Source organism: Pinus tabuliformis, chromosome 3_2 (genome assembly GCF_031772625.1).
Source record: "Pinus tabuliformis cultivar Carrire ecotype Pingquan chromosome 3_2, CPIR1, whole genome shotgun sequence".
Classification (NCBI taxonomy): Eukaryota; Viridiplantae; Streptophyta; class Pinopsida; order Pinales; family Pinaceae; genus Pinus; species Pinus tabuliformis.
Window position 1 is genome coordinate 267693390 of NC_142302.1, and position 16095 is coordinate 267709484.

Sequence of the window (16095 nt, forward strand, 5' to 3'; positions counted from 1 at the left end):
GTGAGGTAATAAGTTGCAAATCTTATTTTTGAAAGTTTAAGCAACTGCAACTTGGAGTAAGTGCCATAAATTACCCTTATATGCATTGTGACATATTTAATGTTTTGCTTCACTTTCTTGTAAAGCTCATTAATCCATCTGCATTCTTTGTGCTTCACATTATTATGCATCAAAAGGTTCAATGTGTGCACCAAGCACCCAAACCAAAAAATGTGTGGATGAGTATGCTCAATAATTTTTCCTGCTCCCTCACAATTTGTTGCATTATCAGTGATCACTTGAACCACATTATTAGGACCAACACCTTTGATTGTTTTCGATAGGAGATCTGCAATGTTTTGAGAAGTTGCACTGATGGAGGAGGAGTCATGACTTGAGAGAAACATTGCACCACTAGCAAAAACACCAAGAACCTTTATCAAATGTTGGTTTCTAACATTTGTCCAATCATCTGATACAATGGATACCCCACAGTCCACCCACTCATTTGTAAAATGTGTCAAAGCTCTTTGAATCTTTGCTTTTTCTCTTTCCAATAACATAGTTCTAGCTTTCTCATAGTTGGGGCTCTTGTATCCTTTTGGGGCATCATTGATGGCCTTAACCATATCATGCCAATAGGGAGAGCGAAGCACATTGAATGGTACACCGCAGGCACAAAGAAACCAAACCACCTTTCCATCCAACATCATCCTTCCCAGCAACATTCAAAAAATCTGTTATTATTCTTGTATTTTCAGAGGTTGCAGAACTACTATGAGGAGATGAGCTACCAAATCTAGAGGTTGCAGTTGCACTTGATTCAGAATGAGTTTTTGTTTCTTGTTTTTCTTTTGTGCAGCCTCCTCTATTTGGACGTATTTTCTTCTTTGTTCCAGTGAAACCTTAGGGCAAATTGAGATCCCTATACGACCCTTTTTTCATCATTATCCAATATTCCACAAAGATGCCTCCTCGCATGGGTATATGAACCACTATATGGTTTTCCTCCATGACAACTATGAGGGCACACAGACTTGTAGCTTCCACAACCTCTTCCCCCTCAAGTTTTGTCACATAATTCCACAAGGGTGTCAATGCAGTTTTTCCCTCTTGCATTTCAGCATCCTGTTCATCCCCTTCCTCTTTAAACCCTTCCTCCTTATCACACATTGGGTCACTCAGATGGAGACCACTATCCTCTTCTTCTTCTTCCCTTCTATTCATACTCCCCACCACCATCATGAAAACCAAAAGTGGAATGATACATATAAGCCAAAGGAACACCATTTTGGAATAAAAATATAGATGGACAACCTCTAATGAAATGAGCAAGAAGAAAGAATGGGAGAGAGTAGGAGAGGGGCTTGTGCTTACCTGTTTAGCTCTTATAGATGGCAACCCTTCTTTACTCCTCCAAGCTCCTCCTCCTTTACTCCTCCTAGCTCCTCCTCCTTCACTCCTTCAAGCTCTCCTCAAACCTCTCTTCTCCAAGCTCTCCAAAGATGCAAGAATGAAGAAAAGTGGGGGGAAATGTCTTTTAACCCCATCCTCTCCTTTCCTTGACTCACCATAAACTCATTTTAACCCCACCTCAACCCAACTTGTAAAAAAAAAAAAAAAAATGTGGCCCCCACTGAACTGTTTGCCTGCCTCTGGATTTGCTCACAATCCGCGACAGATTCGTACCTGTTATGTCATTGATCTGTCGTTGATCCTTTTCCGGATCTATAAATTGGGCTCATGCGATTCCAATTTTCCAAGAATCATCGAAAAATGGCAGAGCTGGAGGATCGGTGGTGGATCCATATGAGATGCGGTGCTACCTCTAGATCCATGGGGGGGGGGGGGGTGGGGGGGGTCCTGCAACATCGGTTAAACCCACAGAGTAATTTTTACTACTACAAGGAAACCTGTAACTTGGCCCTCTCCTAAAATCGACCTCATAAATTCATTGTTTGCTGGAAGAAATCGGCCTGTAAGAATTTTTGGCTTGTTGCATAGTCGTTGTACAACACCCTTGCTACCACACGTGTGGGCTCAGCTTGCTACTACGACACATGTAGACTCAGCTTGTTGTACTCGTCCTCCTCTCAACAAACCCGCCTTTCTTCTCTTGTTGTACTCAGCCCTCTCTCTCTCCAACTCGCTCCTCTAAATTTCTCCCAAAATCTCCTAAGAAAAATTCTCCTCTTCCTCCTCTATCAAGTCGAGCTTGTCTCTTGAGAAAATCTCTTGCTCAAACACTCAACAATAATAGTAATGTATCTTTCACCTCATGATTAGGCTTATTTAATGATTTCATTAGTCCAAATCCCTAACCCTAATTTCCTATGTGATCAATGTCTAACATTAAATCCTAAGATCACTTGACATCAGTAGTTGAGATTTTATCATCTAAGCCACTTAAATAAAGTAACTTACTTATCATTAGACTCACGCCTAATAGTTCTCGATAATTAATTATTGAACTTTTCCTAGGTTAAACTTAGGAAAGAAATCAAAAATCACTTACACCTCGCACCCAAACATCCAAAAATGCAAATCAAAGTCTTCTCCATGCTAAGACACAAAGCTAAGAGAAGACCTTTTGTAGCAACAAAAATCAACATGATGAGGTCATCAAGGCCATGGCAAGAATCAAAAATGTTAATATCAATCTCGTAAGTCCCATGCATTCTACAAGATTTCATTGGTGAGACAGGTCACCTAATTTAGCCCCACCCTGACTACACATACATCAGCAACACACTTAACGTGTCTAGAAAACTCCCCATTCTAGCATGTTCACATCACCCATGTTAACAACAACACGGCCATTAAAGCAACTGATAGGTTGCTAATGGAAACAATGCCATAGCCTCAATCCTTCAACTCTGCATTATACTTCAACATTAAGTCCATGATTCTTTTGCAACCTCATCTTTCTACAATCCTAGCACATCTTTGGGCAACGGTAGCTTAACTATGAAAGCCTTAAAGACATCTTGTTCATCCTTGGACCTTTTGGGGACCAATGATTGCCTACAAAGGATTCCAATTCATTAATGTAGACCCCAAAAAGAGTCAACAAGTTTTTAACCCTATAGTACTCTCAATGAAATCTAAGAGGCCATGGGTGGTGCAAAGATGACCAAGAGCCAACCTGTAAAGTTTCATGATGATAGCCAAAAGGGTCTCTAAGATGTCAATGTCACACAACCTTTGGAGCAATGCCTCCCTTGGATCAAGTACAACACCACAGAATAGCAAAAGACTTTCAAAGAGCAATGACAAGGCTCCTCAATAATGACACAGAGCCTAAAGATGTGATCAATGTTTTGATACTCCAAGTGGAATCTTCCTTGTCCATTGGTCCTAAAGTGCCTCCACTCAATCTCATTTGAAAGCCACAAGTACAAGACTGTGGCATACATCTTGGTGAGCGGTGCATCCAATCATGTTGGTACTTGTTTAGATATGAACTAGCTCCTGGTTTGAAAATCAAATGGATGTTATGGCGAGACCATGATGAAGGAAAACCTAAACAAATAGCATGATTTCATAAATCAACAATGCAGTCAAGAGAGTGAATATCGTGCTTAAGGAAATCGCCTTAAAGCCTTCCTCGTCAGCAACCGAACTAGTGCTCATAATCCTAATAATTCTTCTAATATCACCAAGAGAAAATATATGGCAAGAGGGTGAAGAGGCAATGTTGGTTAGAGGTTCCTAGGGACACCAATAAGTGAGATAGTATGTGAAAACATGGACTAAATATCTAAATCAATAAGGTGAACAAGTTGTCTGGGAAACGAGTGTGCCAAAGGCTCTAGGAAAGTGAAAGAGGGCATCGCAAAGTTCACATTTCCTGGTGGAAAGGAATTCCTACTTTTTATAATAGAAGAAACACTAGTAATCTTTTTAAAGATGGAGAACATAAAGGTTTCATGTGAAAGAGAGCAATGATAGCTTGGTGGAAGAGTATCCAATCATGATGTTGCTATAGTTATTTGAATTTGAACTACTTCCCAACTTAAAAATAAGGTGGACAATATGGTCGGACCATGATTGAAAGAAACCTAAACAAATAACATGATTGAATAAATCAACATGGCAATCAAGAGAGTGGATACAACGCTTCAGGAGTTTATACTCTCGAGAACTCTCTTATTATCACCATTAGAAACTATATCACAAGGGAAGGGGCAGAAGGCAATGTGGAATGCAAATTACCCAAGGGCACTACAAAGGGAGGCAGCATGTAAGAACATGGGCTATGGATCTAACTTGGGGGAGAGAACAAATCATCTAGGGAAAAGAGTGTGCCACAAGGGTCTAGAAAAATGGAAGAGGATTTCACAAAGTTCATGTGTCTAAATGTAAAGGAATTCTTGCATTTTACAAAAAAGAAGAAACCAATAACCTTTTTGAATATACAAAATGGAAAGGGGATTGTGAGCAAAATGGAGGTACCTATGAGGGAGTTTACACTTTTCATCATACCGTGATTCGTGGTGTAGAGGTTGAGTTTAAGGAAACAAAAGAGGTGCTTGGTGGTGTGAGGTAGGATTCAAGGGAGACGTCCCAGATATCCTCGAAGAGAAGCTCATAATTGCTCGTTGTAATCGAAAGAGGAAAGGCTAACAAGCAAATGCATCAAGTATAAAAGTGGCAAACTGCTCATCAAAGTTTATAACAGTTAGAGGGATGACATGATGGAACATAATGGGGGATGGGGATCACAAAGAGAGAAGTTAATGATAGCATGGCCCACAATGGGAGAGGGGAAAGACCATAAGATTTCAAATGCAAGGGAGGAACACCTAGTTGACAAGGACATAATCAACCAAACTAGCACCACTACCATGGGGGAAACAAGTGAGGTTGTCAAAGTCTAGAAAGCACTAGGGACCATTCAAGAGAAATATGTCACAAGATTGAACAAGCTGAAGAAAGTATCTACGATACACAAGCAACCCAAAACCATCAACAAAAACCCTATGGAGATGTGCGACGATGTCAGGTCAATCTCTCGAAAACAAAGGATATCCTCATATCTATCATTCATTGAGATCTATAAAGACATGGTGTAGAGGTTGAACTCCCATGTGAGGATAACATCATCCATAGTAGATTAGTGACAAATGCTCATGCACAAGTCGAGGAAGGGGTTCCCATTGAGCTCATTATGAATTGTAAAGATAGACAAAATTGGAGGGAAAACAAAGAGAATGTCCTTGAAGTTTTAAACAAAGGGGAACTTCCCCAAATTTGAATCCACATGAATCTAGTGTACTCGTCCAAGGTAACCACTAAGACTTTGCCCTAAAGAAAGTCATGAATAAGAAGGTACACCACCAAATAGCCTGGTGTCGTTGGAATGACAAGTGCCCTATCTATTTAAGGCCAATGATAACCCATGATATGAAGTAGCTCTCACTCAAAACTTGTGTGGGTCTCAATCTAAAAAAAGGCCTCCATACGAGTACATCATAGATCATGTCCTAGGAAGACCAAAATGCACCATGCAATTCAAACAAGCAATGGAGGATGAGGATGAACCACCTTCACACTAATGCGGGAGTCATTTATTTAGTCTAAAGATTGAACCAACCAAGTGGGTGGATCCCAATTCATTGCACTAAGACCACAACAATGGCCCATTTGCCCTCCTCCTTAATTTCCAAAACCTACTCCTATGCTCATTTGAGCTCATCAAAGTGAGATCTCATAAGCTCAACATTTATGAATATCTTATGAATTAGGGAGAAAAGTCATTTCTTTGCCCAAAAGTCTATAAGACAATACTTGGAAATTAAAAGTGAAGTAAAAAACATCAAATTAGTGTCAAATTTTCTAAACCATGGTAACCAAATTCTGCCTTAGAAGAATCCTTATGACTAAATATTGCAATATCAATAAAATTAAATAGCAATAGCCTTAAAATTTCAACACATCAATAAATATTGCAATATTGTAAAGTACTAGAGTCTACAAACACATACTATATAAAATGAAATAGCAAATAAGAAATTAGGACTCAAATTTGCATCTCTAATTTCATTAAATCCAAAAACAATTATTAGAATGTTATAGCTCCAAAACACAAAAATATGTAACCATGCCTGTGGGAACCTATGATTTCATTATAGACTAGAAAAAAAACTAGGTTTACGATCACAAACTCTAAATATTTTGCTCTAGGTTAGGTAAGAAACCCTTACCCTAACACCCTAATTCTAATCCAAATTAATGCACCTGGCTTACATGTGAGAAGACCTAAGCTAGTGCACTCTCATGGAAATAACTACATTCCTAAAGAATGTGCCATAACTAACCCTACTCTAATGCCTAACACCTAGACTCTAGGTAGGAAGTTAATTGGGGTCATCTCGGGTGGTTGGGCAGAAGGTTGTGATCTTCCCCACCCAAGTTCAAATCCCACTAATGACATGTTGAATATTGTTGTATTGGTTTTGTGCCTTATGAACTCTTAAGTGAGTATACTTGTGGACTGGCCTAGTACCAACAACCTCACTCTGGCCCTCAAGCTGAGGAGGAGGCTAATTTCTTTCCTCAAAAAAAAAGGTAGGAAATAGAACTAATTCTAAAAACATAACTAAAACTTTAGTTCCAAGTCTAATGGAAATGAAAATAAAATTTAAAAAATCTACTAATACTAGAAAAGTTAAATTTGACCTGCATGGAACTAACATAGGAGTAGTAAAATAGGAAGGTAAAGTAACATTGGAACATGCATGCTAAAACTCTTCTACAAAATTGCACCAATCCTCCATGCTCTTTGTTGTGCCGCCAAAGCACTAAATTGTCATGGGTGCACCCTCAAGCTATTGTGCAAATCTATTACATTGATTGAGAGTGCCTTGGTACTGTGTAGAAGACTCATTGAGCTACCACATGTACAAATCTAACAATTAGTTCCAATGCAAGCTCGGTTGAGGTTAAGGTCATTGAAATCTAGGGTATCATGAAGGAAAGTAATGCATACCTACACACAATCCAAAGAGGAGGAGGGAGTCCTTGTACTCATAGATTTAGCTCATTGGCCCACCTAGGGCACTCATTGATTTTGGCTTGAACAAACCTAGTGAGTGGGGAAACCCTTTCCTTCACTTTGACAACCAACACCCAAGAATTAAAGGTTTGTTATTGAATTTTATTTTATTGTTGTAATGGCACGTTCTGGGTTTACATCTCTTCTTACATTTTTTTAAGATTAGAAATTTCTTACTGAAGCAAGGTGGCACTGTTAAGAGAGGTTTTTCTAATTTTTCATTTTCGTAACAAATTGTTTCAAGCTAACATTTTCAAAACCCACTCAACAATCTTCTTTAAGTCTTCAACTATAGAATGCACCTTGTTCTAGGACTCCATCCTCTCTAATCTTGTCAAAATTGTTTTAATCTAGGTTATCAAATAGAGATATATGTTGAAAAGGGAGGACTTTTTTAGGGAGATAACAACTGGACTATGCAACCACAACACCACTTCTTGGCCTCTATTAAAGCAATGTCAGTATTGAAGCTCAAAGGAGAAACATCATCAACAAATGTATCTCCTAAGAGAGATGTAGGAACTATCTATGAGATAAGTCCCCTTTCTGATAGTTGGGTGGGGAGGGGCCAAGACGAGCTTGGATAGAGACTAGGGACTCAAGATAGAGACAACAAGAGTCACATCTTAGATAGGGTGAGGTGAGGGTAAGGGGTAGGAAAGTGCCACAAGGGAGCACCATGGTTTAGGTGAAGATAGGAAGGATTGAGATGAGACGACGAACGGGAGGTTAAGGGAAGATGAAGGGCTTAAGGTCAATCACAAGAAAAGTGAAAGGACTAAAGTGGAGCTCAAATCAAGACTAGGAGAGAAGGTGGACACTAAGGAATAGGAGAGGGTGGGAGGAAGCAAAGGGTATCAAGAAAAAAGGTTGAGTTGAGAGAAGGGCCAAGTTGGTACTCGAAGAGAAGGGGAGAGGTTAGATGGCCCAATCAATAACTGGCCCCGGTCATGAGAGCTGGGAGAGCTGGGAGAAGACAATGTAGGAGTTTTCTAAAATATTCTTGTAATGGGCTTGAGAAGAAGGAAGTGGAACTATTTTGCCAAAATGTGGTTCAAATCTTCAAAAGTGCACTTAGCCCAAGATAGGACAACACTAAGCTTTCACTCATGCAGTGGTTTTGCGGATGGGCAACATTCAATAGCAAGGTGTCCTTCATATAACTAATGTGGGAAAAAACAGATTTATATTGTAGCTCCCAAAAGCAAAAACAAACAGCATACAGACAATAACATATAGAACCCAAAGTGTTGTCTTAATTTCATGGATGATTCCTAATTTCAACTTCAAATGTCTTTTTAATTTATATGATTTATCACTCTGCAGTTTTGAAACTGTGATGCCAAGCGTGCAGTGCTTGGGTAAAACATATAGGAATTCATTTTCTCAGTGAAGCAGACAATAACGTTTTTATAAATCCGAAATCCCGTCTAACGTGTATACTTGAAATCAGTAATTGCATGTATCATTTTAAGGGCGTGTAAGAGAAAAGCCTTAAGCCCTGTTTCACGTATACAGATCTGAATCCACGCGCAATGCTTTAAACAATGGCGTCTTGGCCGACACACTAAAGTCCACCGTCGGACATACTTTCTTCAGAACAGAAGTCAACAAATTAACCACCGAAGAATCGTAGTCGGGCCACGAAACCAACAATCGTCCCTTCAACTTCATAACTTGACATTGCGTAAGCAAAGCTGCAGCGAGGCCATCGATCATACTCCCCGAAGGAAAATACGGCACCCCCTTCAGAGCACCGTCTTTCTCATCGAGACGCTGGACTAGGGTTTCCAGCTTAAAGATTAGCGTTTCGTCAGACGAGAGCTTACCTCTGAAATGCTGGCTGGGAATCGAACCCACGACGACCACTTTCTCCGGCCGCACTTCCCGCAGTAGTGTCTTCGCCCACGTACTCGAACGTTCCTCGGAGACCGAGTATTGAACCGACGCCAATATGACCGTGGGGTTTTCTGTTTCTTCCATGGCGTAAAGGAGGCAACAAGACTTGTCTTGAAGAGACGGCTGCAGGGAGTTTCCCGCCATAGAAACTTCGGGGAGTACGAAGGTACCGATAATTTTTTTGGTGGGGAGGTAATGAATGAGATGGCAAGCGGATTTTGAGAGGGCCACCAGAAGTAGCTTTGGGTAGAGGTCGAGTGTTCGGTTCCAAGCGATAAAGGGGTGTGGAAGCCTGACGGAATCGGCCGGTGAGGCGAAGTTGTTGAGGTCATCTAGATGGAAGCGCGATGGCGGTGGTAGGTCTGTGAGGGGGTCCTGCATTGTGTTGATTTTTCTGTGGTTTGTGATGGTATATGTGTTTCCAACTGGTAACTCTGGAAAAATGTGTTTCCAACTGGTAACTCTGAGATGGGTTGTGGCTTCGGTGGTGATGAGCTTTGGGAATCGAAACAGTGACCTTGCGAAATTCGAATTCAGGAGGAGAAACCAAGAGAAGAATTTTTGGTGTGTTTGCTCGGTTGAAGTGTGGTGGGTTTCGGGTGTATCGGGTATTACGTTTCTGTCACATGACACCAAACCTTTATCGCTCTTATAGGCAATTTGACAAAAAGGATGATCAATTCAATTTTGAAAGTTATTTCAAGTGAAAAAGCAGATTGGTTCTCGATTGTCATTTAAAATTGTTTTTTGTTTTATCATGAGTTTGTTCTCCTAAAATGTAGGAAAAGGGTTTAACCACTAAAGACCAAAAACACCTTACCCCTCTTACCCCTTATAGATTATTAGGGCTATTTACCTTACCCCTTATAGATTATTTTAGTTGGTGTGTTTTTATGGGAATACTAGATTATTAGTGGGCTATGTTAATAGTAATAATTAGTATTTGCATCAAGATGGGTAAAGACATGCCTAAAGTGTTTTGTTTTTTTTTTATCTATATATAAAATAATATTAGAAATAGAAGGATTTTTAATATTTTTATTAGGGGTTGAATGGGTTTATAGGTTGGCTAGTTGCAACACGAATACTCAATAATTTCATATACCTCAAAGTTTCAAGAACTTTCTAACAAGATACATGTTAAATAACTTAATACTGAAGCAAACACTTCAATTGCTACAAAATAGCGATCTAAACACCCCTTAAAAGAATCCAAAGACCCATACACCTCAAATGTTCTGGGAGTTTTGTGACTAGTTGCTTACCAACTTTGATATAATATAATTGTTATATTTTTCTTCTCAAATAGCATTCTCGTAAGGCTTGCGTTTCTTTGAGGGGATGTGAATTTGACATATCTAAGAGTCCATGTTACTTGTATTCCATAAAACTTTACATTTAAGTTATGTTACAACAATCTAGTTCATTTCCATAGAATATCAATGAAAATAATTTGAATAATTATCTTTCCTGAAAACAAATGAGTAATTCTCTAAGGAGTCCTCACCTCCACTAATTGGGAAGTAACAAAGGTTCTTTTAGTGCTCACTTCAAATGTTCTTCGGGATTTGTGACTAGCAACTTACCAACTATAAGAAGAATATCTAAAAACATTTATTTTGTTCATTTAGGTTAGTTTTTTTAATTATTTTAGACCAACTGTCAATTAAATAAGAATATTTGTGTACTTTACATATCTCAAATAAAAAATATATTTATATTAAAAAAATTAAAAAATATATTATAAATTTTATATTAAAAAAATTAAAAAATATATTATAAATTAAAACATTTAAAAATAGTAATAGAATAATGAATAATTATCATGATTAAGTATGAGATAATTTTTAGAATTTTAACCTAAGATTAAATATATTGAACTTCACAATTTATTCAAAATTGTATGGATCACAAAATTTAGTAAAATAACTAAATTTCCAAAATAATTAAATTTCCAAGTTCTACTACCTCAATTTCTTTCTAAAATGGATCATCTAAATTTTAGGATTATTGCCTTCCACATTCGCCTATTCCCTGTATATGTGTTCCTTCGCACTTCTAGGTGCAAATGCTAGTTATCATTTCATGGACCTCTTAATTAGTTTATGCATTCATCGCATAGATAAGGTCACTAATTGAGGCCTATGTGTTCCAAAGGATTTTAAAGTGGTGAAGTACTTACTTGGATGTGGCCTCTATGTTGTGTACATCTTCCATTATTATAAATAATATACACTTAATTTTATTTCAATTGGATTTTTTAGTAGAGTCATCCATGACAACCTTGTTATTATCACTAAGAGGGAATTCCACAAGTGCATGCATGAGTTTCACTAATCTCCAGTTTTATGAGATGGTTAACTCATTAATGCATGGTCAATTAGCTAGGATTATGAATAGAATTTAGTAATTATTTTCTCTATCAAAATTCTTTCTTCTTTCCTTGCAATCTGTTTTCATTGTTTTCTAGCTAGATCCAACTTGTATTAGAGCCCATGGGATCTAGGAAGAAGGATCATAGACAATCTATTTACAGGTATTGAAGATTGGAGCTATCAGAAAGAATGGAATTTCCATTTGTAATTTTCACTCCATATAACTATTTGGAATGGAAGCTAAAGATTCTATTTCAACTTAGAAGTAGAAACTTGTATCTGATAGTCACTGAAACATAAATTGAACCAAATTTTGTAATAGAAAATTCAAAAAATATAAATTGAACCAAATTTCGTAGTTGAAAAATCAAAGTATAAATCAAAATATTTCAAGAGCATGGACTAGACCTTTGGTCTCCTATGCTTATTAATTTCTCCATGACTATTCCATATTGAAGCATTCACCACTCCAAATCAACTTTGAACCACTTTGGAGACGCCTTTTAGAAAGCTCAATAAGATGTAGAGTCATCCTTAGAAATGAGCTAAACCCTTTAAATCCTAACAATTTTGAAAACATTCAAGATTTAGACCAAACACAACGCCACTTAGATCTGTTTTTTATTGAATTCTTGTTGCATTAAAATTATGTTATATTAGTTTTCCTATTCTCATCATTTTTATATGATTACACCAATTTGGCGATGGCTCCTTTTCAACTTTGCAAATGAATTATATTATAATGTTTCACCCTAATAATTACAAAAATTATTATTAAATTAATGAAAGTAAAGTGCACTAGCGAATTGTATAATAATTTCTTAAGTTGAAATATGGAATCACATTGTACCCATTCACCATCTCATTTTCATGATGGAAAAAGTTTGATATGATAGAAATTGAAGAAAAATATGGAAAGGGCCAATTAGGTACGATTTTTATTATTTTTTAAACCTGGACTACTAAGGCTTCCCTTTTTGGATCCTCTTATGCTTTCAATGGAGGCCTAAAGAGGCGAGTTGAGCAGGAATTACTTTCCAGCATGGATGGAGCTCCACAGCAGGTAGATTCAATCCTTTATTCAAGGGACCCATGTCAAGGAAACAACACCAAAAGCATGGTAGAGGTGAACCCTCCATTATATAATGTTCTAACCTTTGGTCTGTAAGATAGAGCCCAAAGCATACCAATCCAAGATTTCATCTGCTCCCCAAACATTTGTAAATGGGTCCATCTACCTACTAAAGTCTTATTTTTGAAATCAGTCACCTGGTTCGAATATATATCCTCCCCCATAACCAATGTCTGTCTTTGAGGTCCCACCTTCATGTCTCGGTTTCTCCCCCATTGACAAGGCTTGGCCAATCCAGGAAGATCCTCTTTTATAAGTTGTTGACCATCTAATGCATCCATCCCCTTATGAGTGTCGCCTCCATCGTCCCTTAGGTGTAAACCAACACCATTGCAAAGCATATGGTTGTTGGTATGTAAACCACCGCCACTCTAGGAGTCTTTCTCCGCCTACTAAACCACCACCTCGAAAATTTCCTTAATCTCTAGAGGAAAAGTCTATACAATAGTTCAAGGAGACCCCATCAGCCCATCCCAACAACAACCCACCTTAATTATAAATCTGTTTGATGATCTAATAAAATCCCCAGACCATAGAAAGGATAAAAATCACCAGCACCATGAAATCCAATTGCATCCGGCCAACCTAATGTATAATGGCATATGATCTACCACCCAAAGTCATCAATGATAATAATATGCCAACAAATTAGTGTTGGATACCCATAGGTGCAACTAAACAACCCCTACAGATTTAGCCAGTAGTCAATGGGTAGGTCATAAAAAGCCAGCAATCAGATTCAATGGGAAGTCGCCCAATCAATTGCTCATTATGAACATCAATTGAGTGAAAATTTCCAAGCCAGGATAACTCTCTCTAGTATTCGAAAGATGGTATGTCCTGGTGGAGATTCTAGTCTGATTATTAACACTCACCATCTAGACTATGTTGTATCTGTTGATAAGCCTAGCATGAGGATGACTTTGCAAAGCGATTAAATTCTTACCCTATCTTAAATATAATGAAAGTATGCTTGATGGTGAAATTCAATTCGTTTCAACTTTTTTGCTACTCCAGTACTGCCTTGGAAATGACACCAAGAACTGTTGAAGAATCTAGGGCAAAGTAGTGTAGTGTGATTCTTCGTTACTTGATAACAATTTGTGGAGTCTTTTTACTTTTCTTGTTAGCTTATTCTTCTTATTATTATTATTAGTGCATATGTGTGTACTTCATCAAACTGCTACCAAAAACATAAAAACAAGAACACAAGATTTTGGCTCTTTGTCAGGGCCAAAACCTCTCTTCTCTTAAGAGGAAAACCCTTTAGTGAATTTCTCTTATTGAAACTTCTATTGATCAATGGAAAACCCTAGACCCCTAATTAGTAGATCCTCCAAGCACAAGTCAAGTCTTTAATTCTTTCTACACCATATACCCCGACACTTCTTTGGCGCTTTGTTTCCCAGTACTTCGTCCTCCTTCTTCCGGCACTTTGTTACCATGAATCTTGTTCCTCTTCTTTGAGTCTTCTAGATGAAATGTTCTTCTTTGATCCCTTGCTCAAGTATACTTCAACTTCAATGACTGTTTTGCGATTCTGCTGCCCTAGTTTCTTGTACGTGTGGAGAGTATCCTTGGTGTATTAGGTATATCTTCCTTCGTTAGACATAGTTGCTCCTTCGTTTGTCTTGAGAGACCTTGTGAGTATAGTATCAAACCCAAACAACACAAAATTATGGCATGTTTATCCCTGTTGTAGCATCCGCAGATTTCTCCTCCTCTTCCTCGCACGTGTCACTGTTTCTAACCCTAGAAACAATCATTTATATTCGTTGTCCCTTCTCCTTTTTTTGTTGCACCTTATAGAGCTTTTCTTCTTGTCTTTCTTCGTTCTCTAGTCTTCTTCTCCTTGCGAATTTCAGAGCACAATTGATGTGTTTCATTTGGAGTGGACAACCTCTATAAATAGAGGACTGTCCCTCCATTTAATCCAACTTATATGCTGACTTCATTGACTGTTAGCAGGCCGACTTGGAGGGTTATTTGTAGGCTGACTTGGAGGGCAGTTTAGTGGTTGATTTGCTGAGCTAACTTCACACATTTTTTATAATGGTGTAGCATGCTTGAAGGTGTCATTACATAGCATCAGACTTGACTTTGCTTGGAGGTTTCCCTTTGACTTTAATATGTATTTATACATAGTGTAACATGCCCTTAAGGCCTCCAATCATTTCTATTGACTATTTTTTTTTTAACTGAAATGATTGTGTTTTATTGAGAATCCCAAGTTGGGCATAGCCAAATCAACCAAATTACAATTCATGGGTTTACATGAGCACCTCTCCCAATTAAGGGATGATTGCCACTTTCAAAGCGCCTGCGTTTATGCTGATCATTCCACTTTGCTGAGTGCAGCCTGTGTTTGCCAATCTATCCGCCTCCTTGTTTAAATCTCTGAGGATATGAAATGTTTGCACCGAGGAGAAGTCCTTCAGAATTCTGTTCACTCTTGAGAGCTGTTTATTTAACGGAGGGTCCTTTAACCATTTCTTGCTTATTAATGCCTTTATCGGCAATTCAGAGTCTCCAAAAATAATGATTTCTCTTTGGCTTTCTTTTCTGGCTAATTGACAGGCTTTTAAGAGACCAAGAGCTTCTGCCTGGTTGTTGGTTTTCGTTCCTAGCCCCCAACTGAAATCTTCTTTTCCTCCACTCATTTCTATTGACTATTTGACTCATCTATAGCACGCACTTTGACATGTGCTAGACCTAATTCAATGAGCAAGAAACTCATTGACATATATTATAAAATAATATTTCTTTTCTTGAATAAGTGCAAATATCAAAAGCACATTTATGAAGACCGAACCTAGTTACACTTCCTTCAACACTCCCTCTTAACTAGGGAGGTATTCATACAACATTACAAGGTGTTTGGCTATTACCAATCTTGAAGAATTCACATGAGAGAAATCAGATTAGCAATCCATTTGTTATAGCATCATATCCATCATCATTGTCATAATACAAGGCCTTGACTAACAGCTCCATCTCTTCACAAGACCATGAGCTACAATGTTGGCAAGACCAATGATTTATAGACACCTTCATCATTGTCTCTCAAGGTACATGCCCACTCGGGTGTTCTCCGAGTATGACCTTCTAGGACTATTCTTATCCTAGGTACCCAACCCTCAAAGAATATCAGTCCTCTTGCCTACTCTTGTCTTGGATGCCCTACACATCCTCAAAGATTATCAGATGCCAGATGATTACCTAATCCTCCCATTCTTTCTTCCAAGTGAAGACAAGAATGTCGTGTCTATCTTGTGTCTACATTTCCATTCATGTCCTTCATCTAGACTTACGGTTGTTAGTCTTGGTCTAATGCATGACCCATGAAATGGAAAACACAGTTGTCACTCCTTTGTAATCAGGGGTGATCCAAAACTCCCTCTTGATCCGGTATCTATCAGAGCTCCCTCTTAACTGGGAACTCTTTCATTCATCAGCAGCTTCTCCTTTGTGGTTCCTTCGGCTACTTAATCTTCTTCCTTTCTTGATGTCATGAAGTCTTTGTTCAGACTTCTTCTAGGTAGGGCACCATCCATCAATCACTTTCCTTCTTGGTTTGCCATGTCATTACTTTGTGGAAATTACTATCAGGATTTTCTTGTCATCTTGGCTACTCCTTTATCATCTTGTCCATG

At 38.2% G+C, this 16095-nt stretch overlaps 1 protein-coding gene across 1 annotated transcript; it reads right to left on the bottom strand.

The window, feature by feature from the left end:
- Window positions 1–8272: 8272 nt before the first annotated feature.
- LOC149180683 (trigger factor) lies at window positions 8273–9578 on the bottom strand. Its single transcript, XM_089416220.1, has one exon. It carries the CDS (start codon window positions 9314–9316, stop codon window positions 8543–8545), a length of 774 nt encoding a protein of 257 aa, XP_089272346.1. The 5' UTR covers window positions 9317–9578; the 3' UTR covers window positions 8273–8542.
- Between the last annotated feature and the right edge of the window lie 6517 nt (window positions 9579–16095).

Coding starts and splice junctions, on each gene's coding strand:
- LOC149180683 (XM_089416220.1), bottom strand. CDS start 9,316: ATGCAGGACCCCCTCACAGACCTACCACCGCCATCGCGCTTCCATCTA.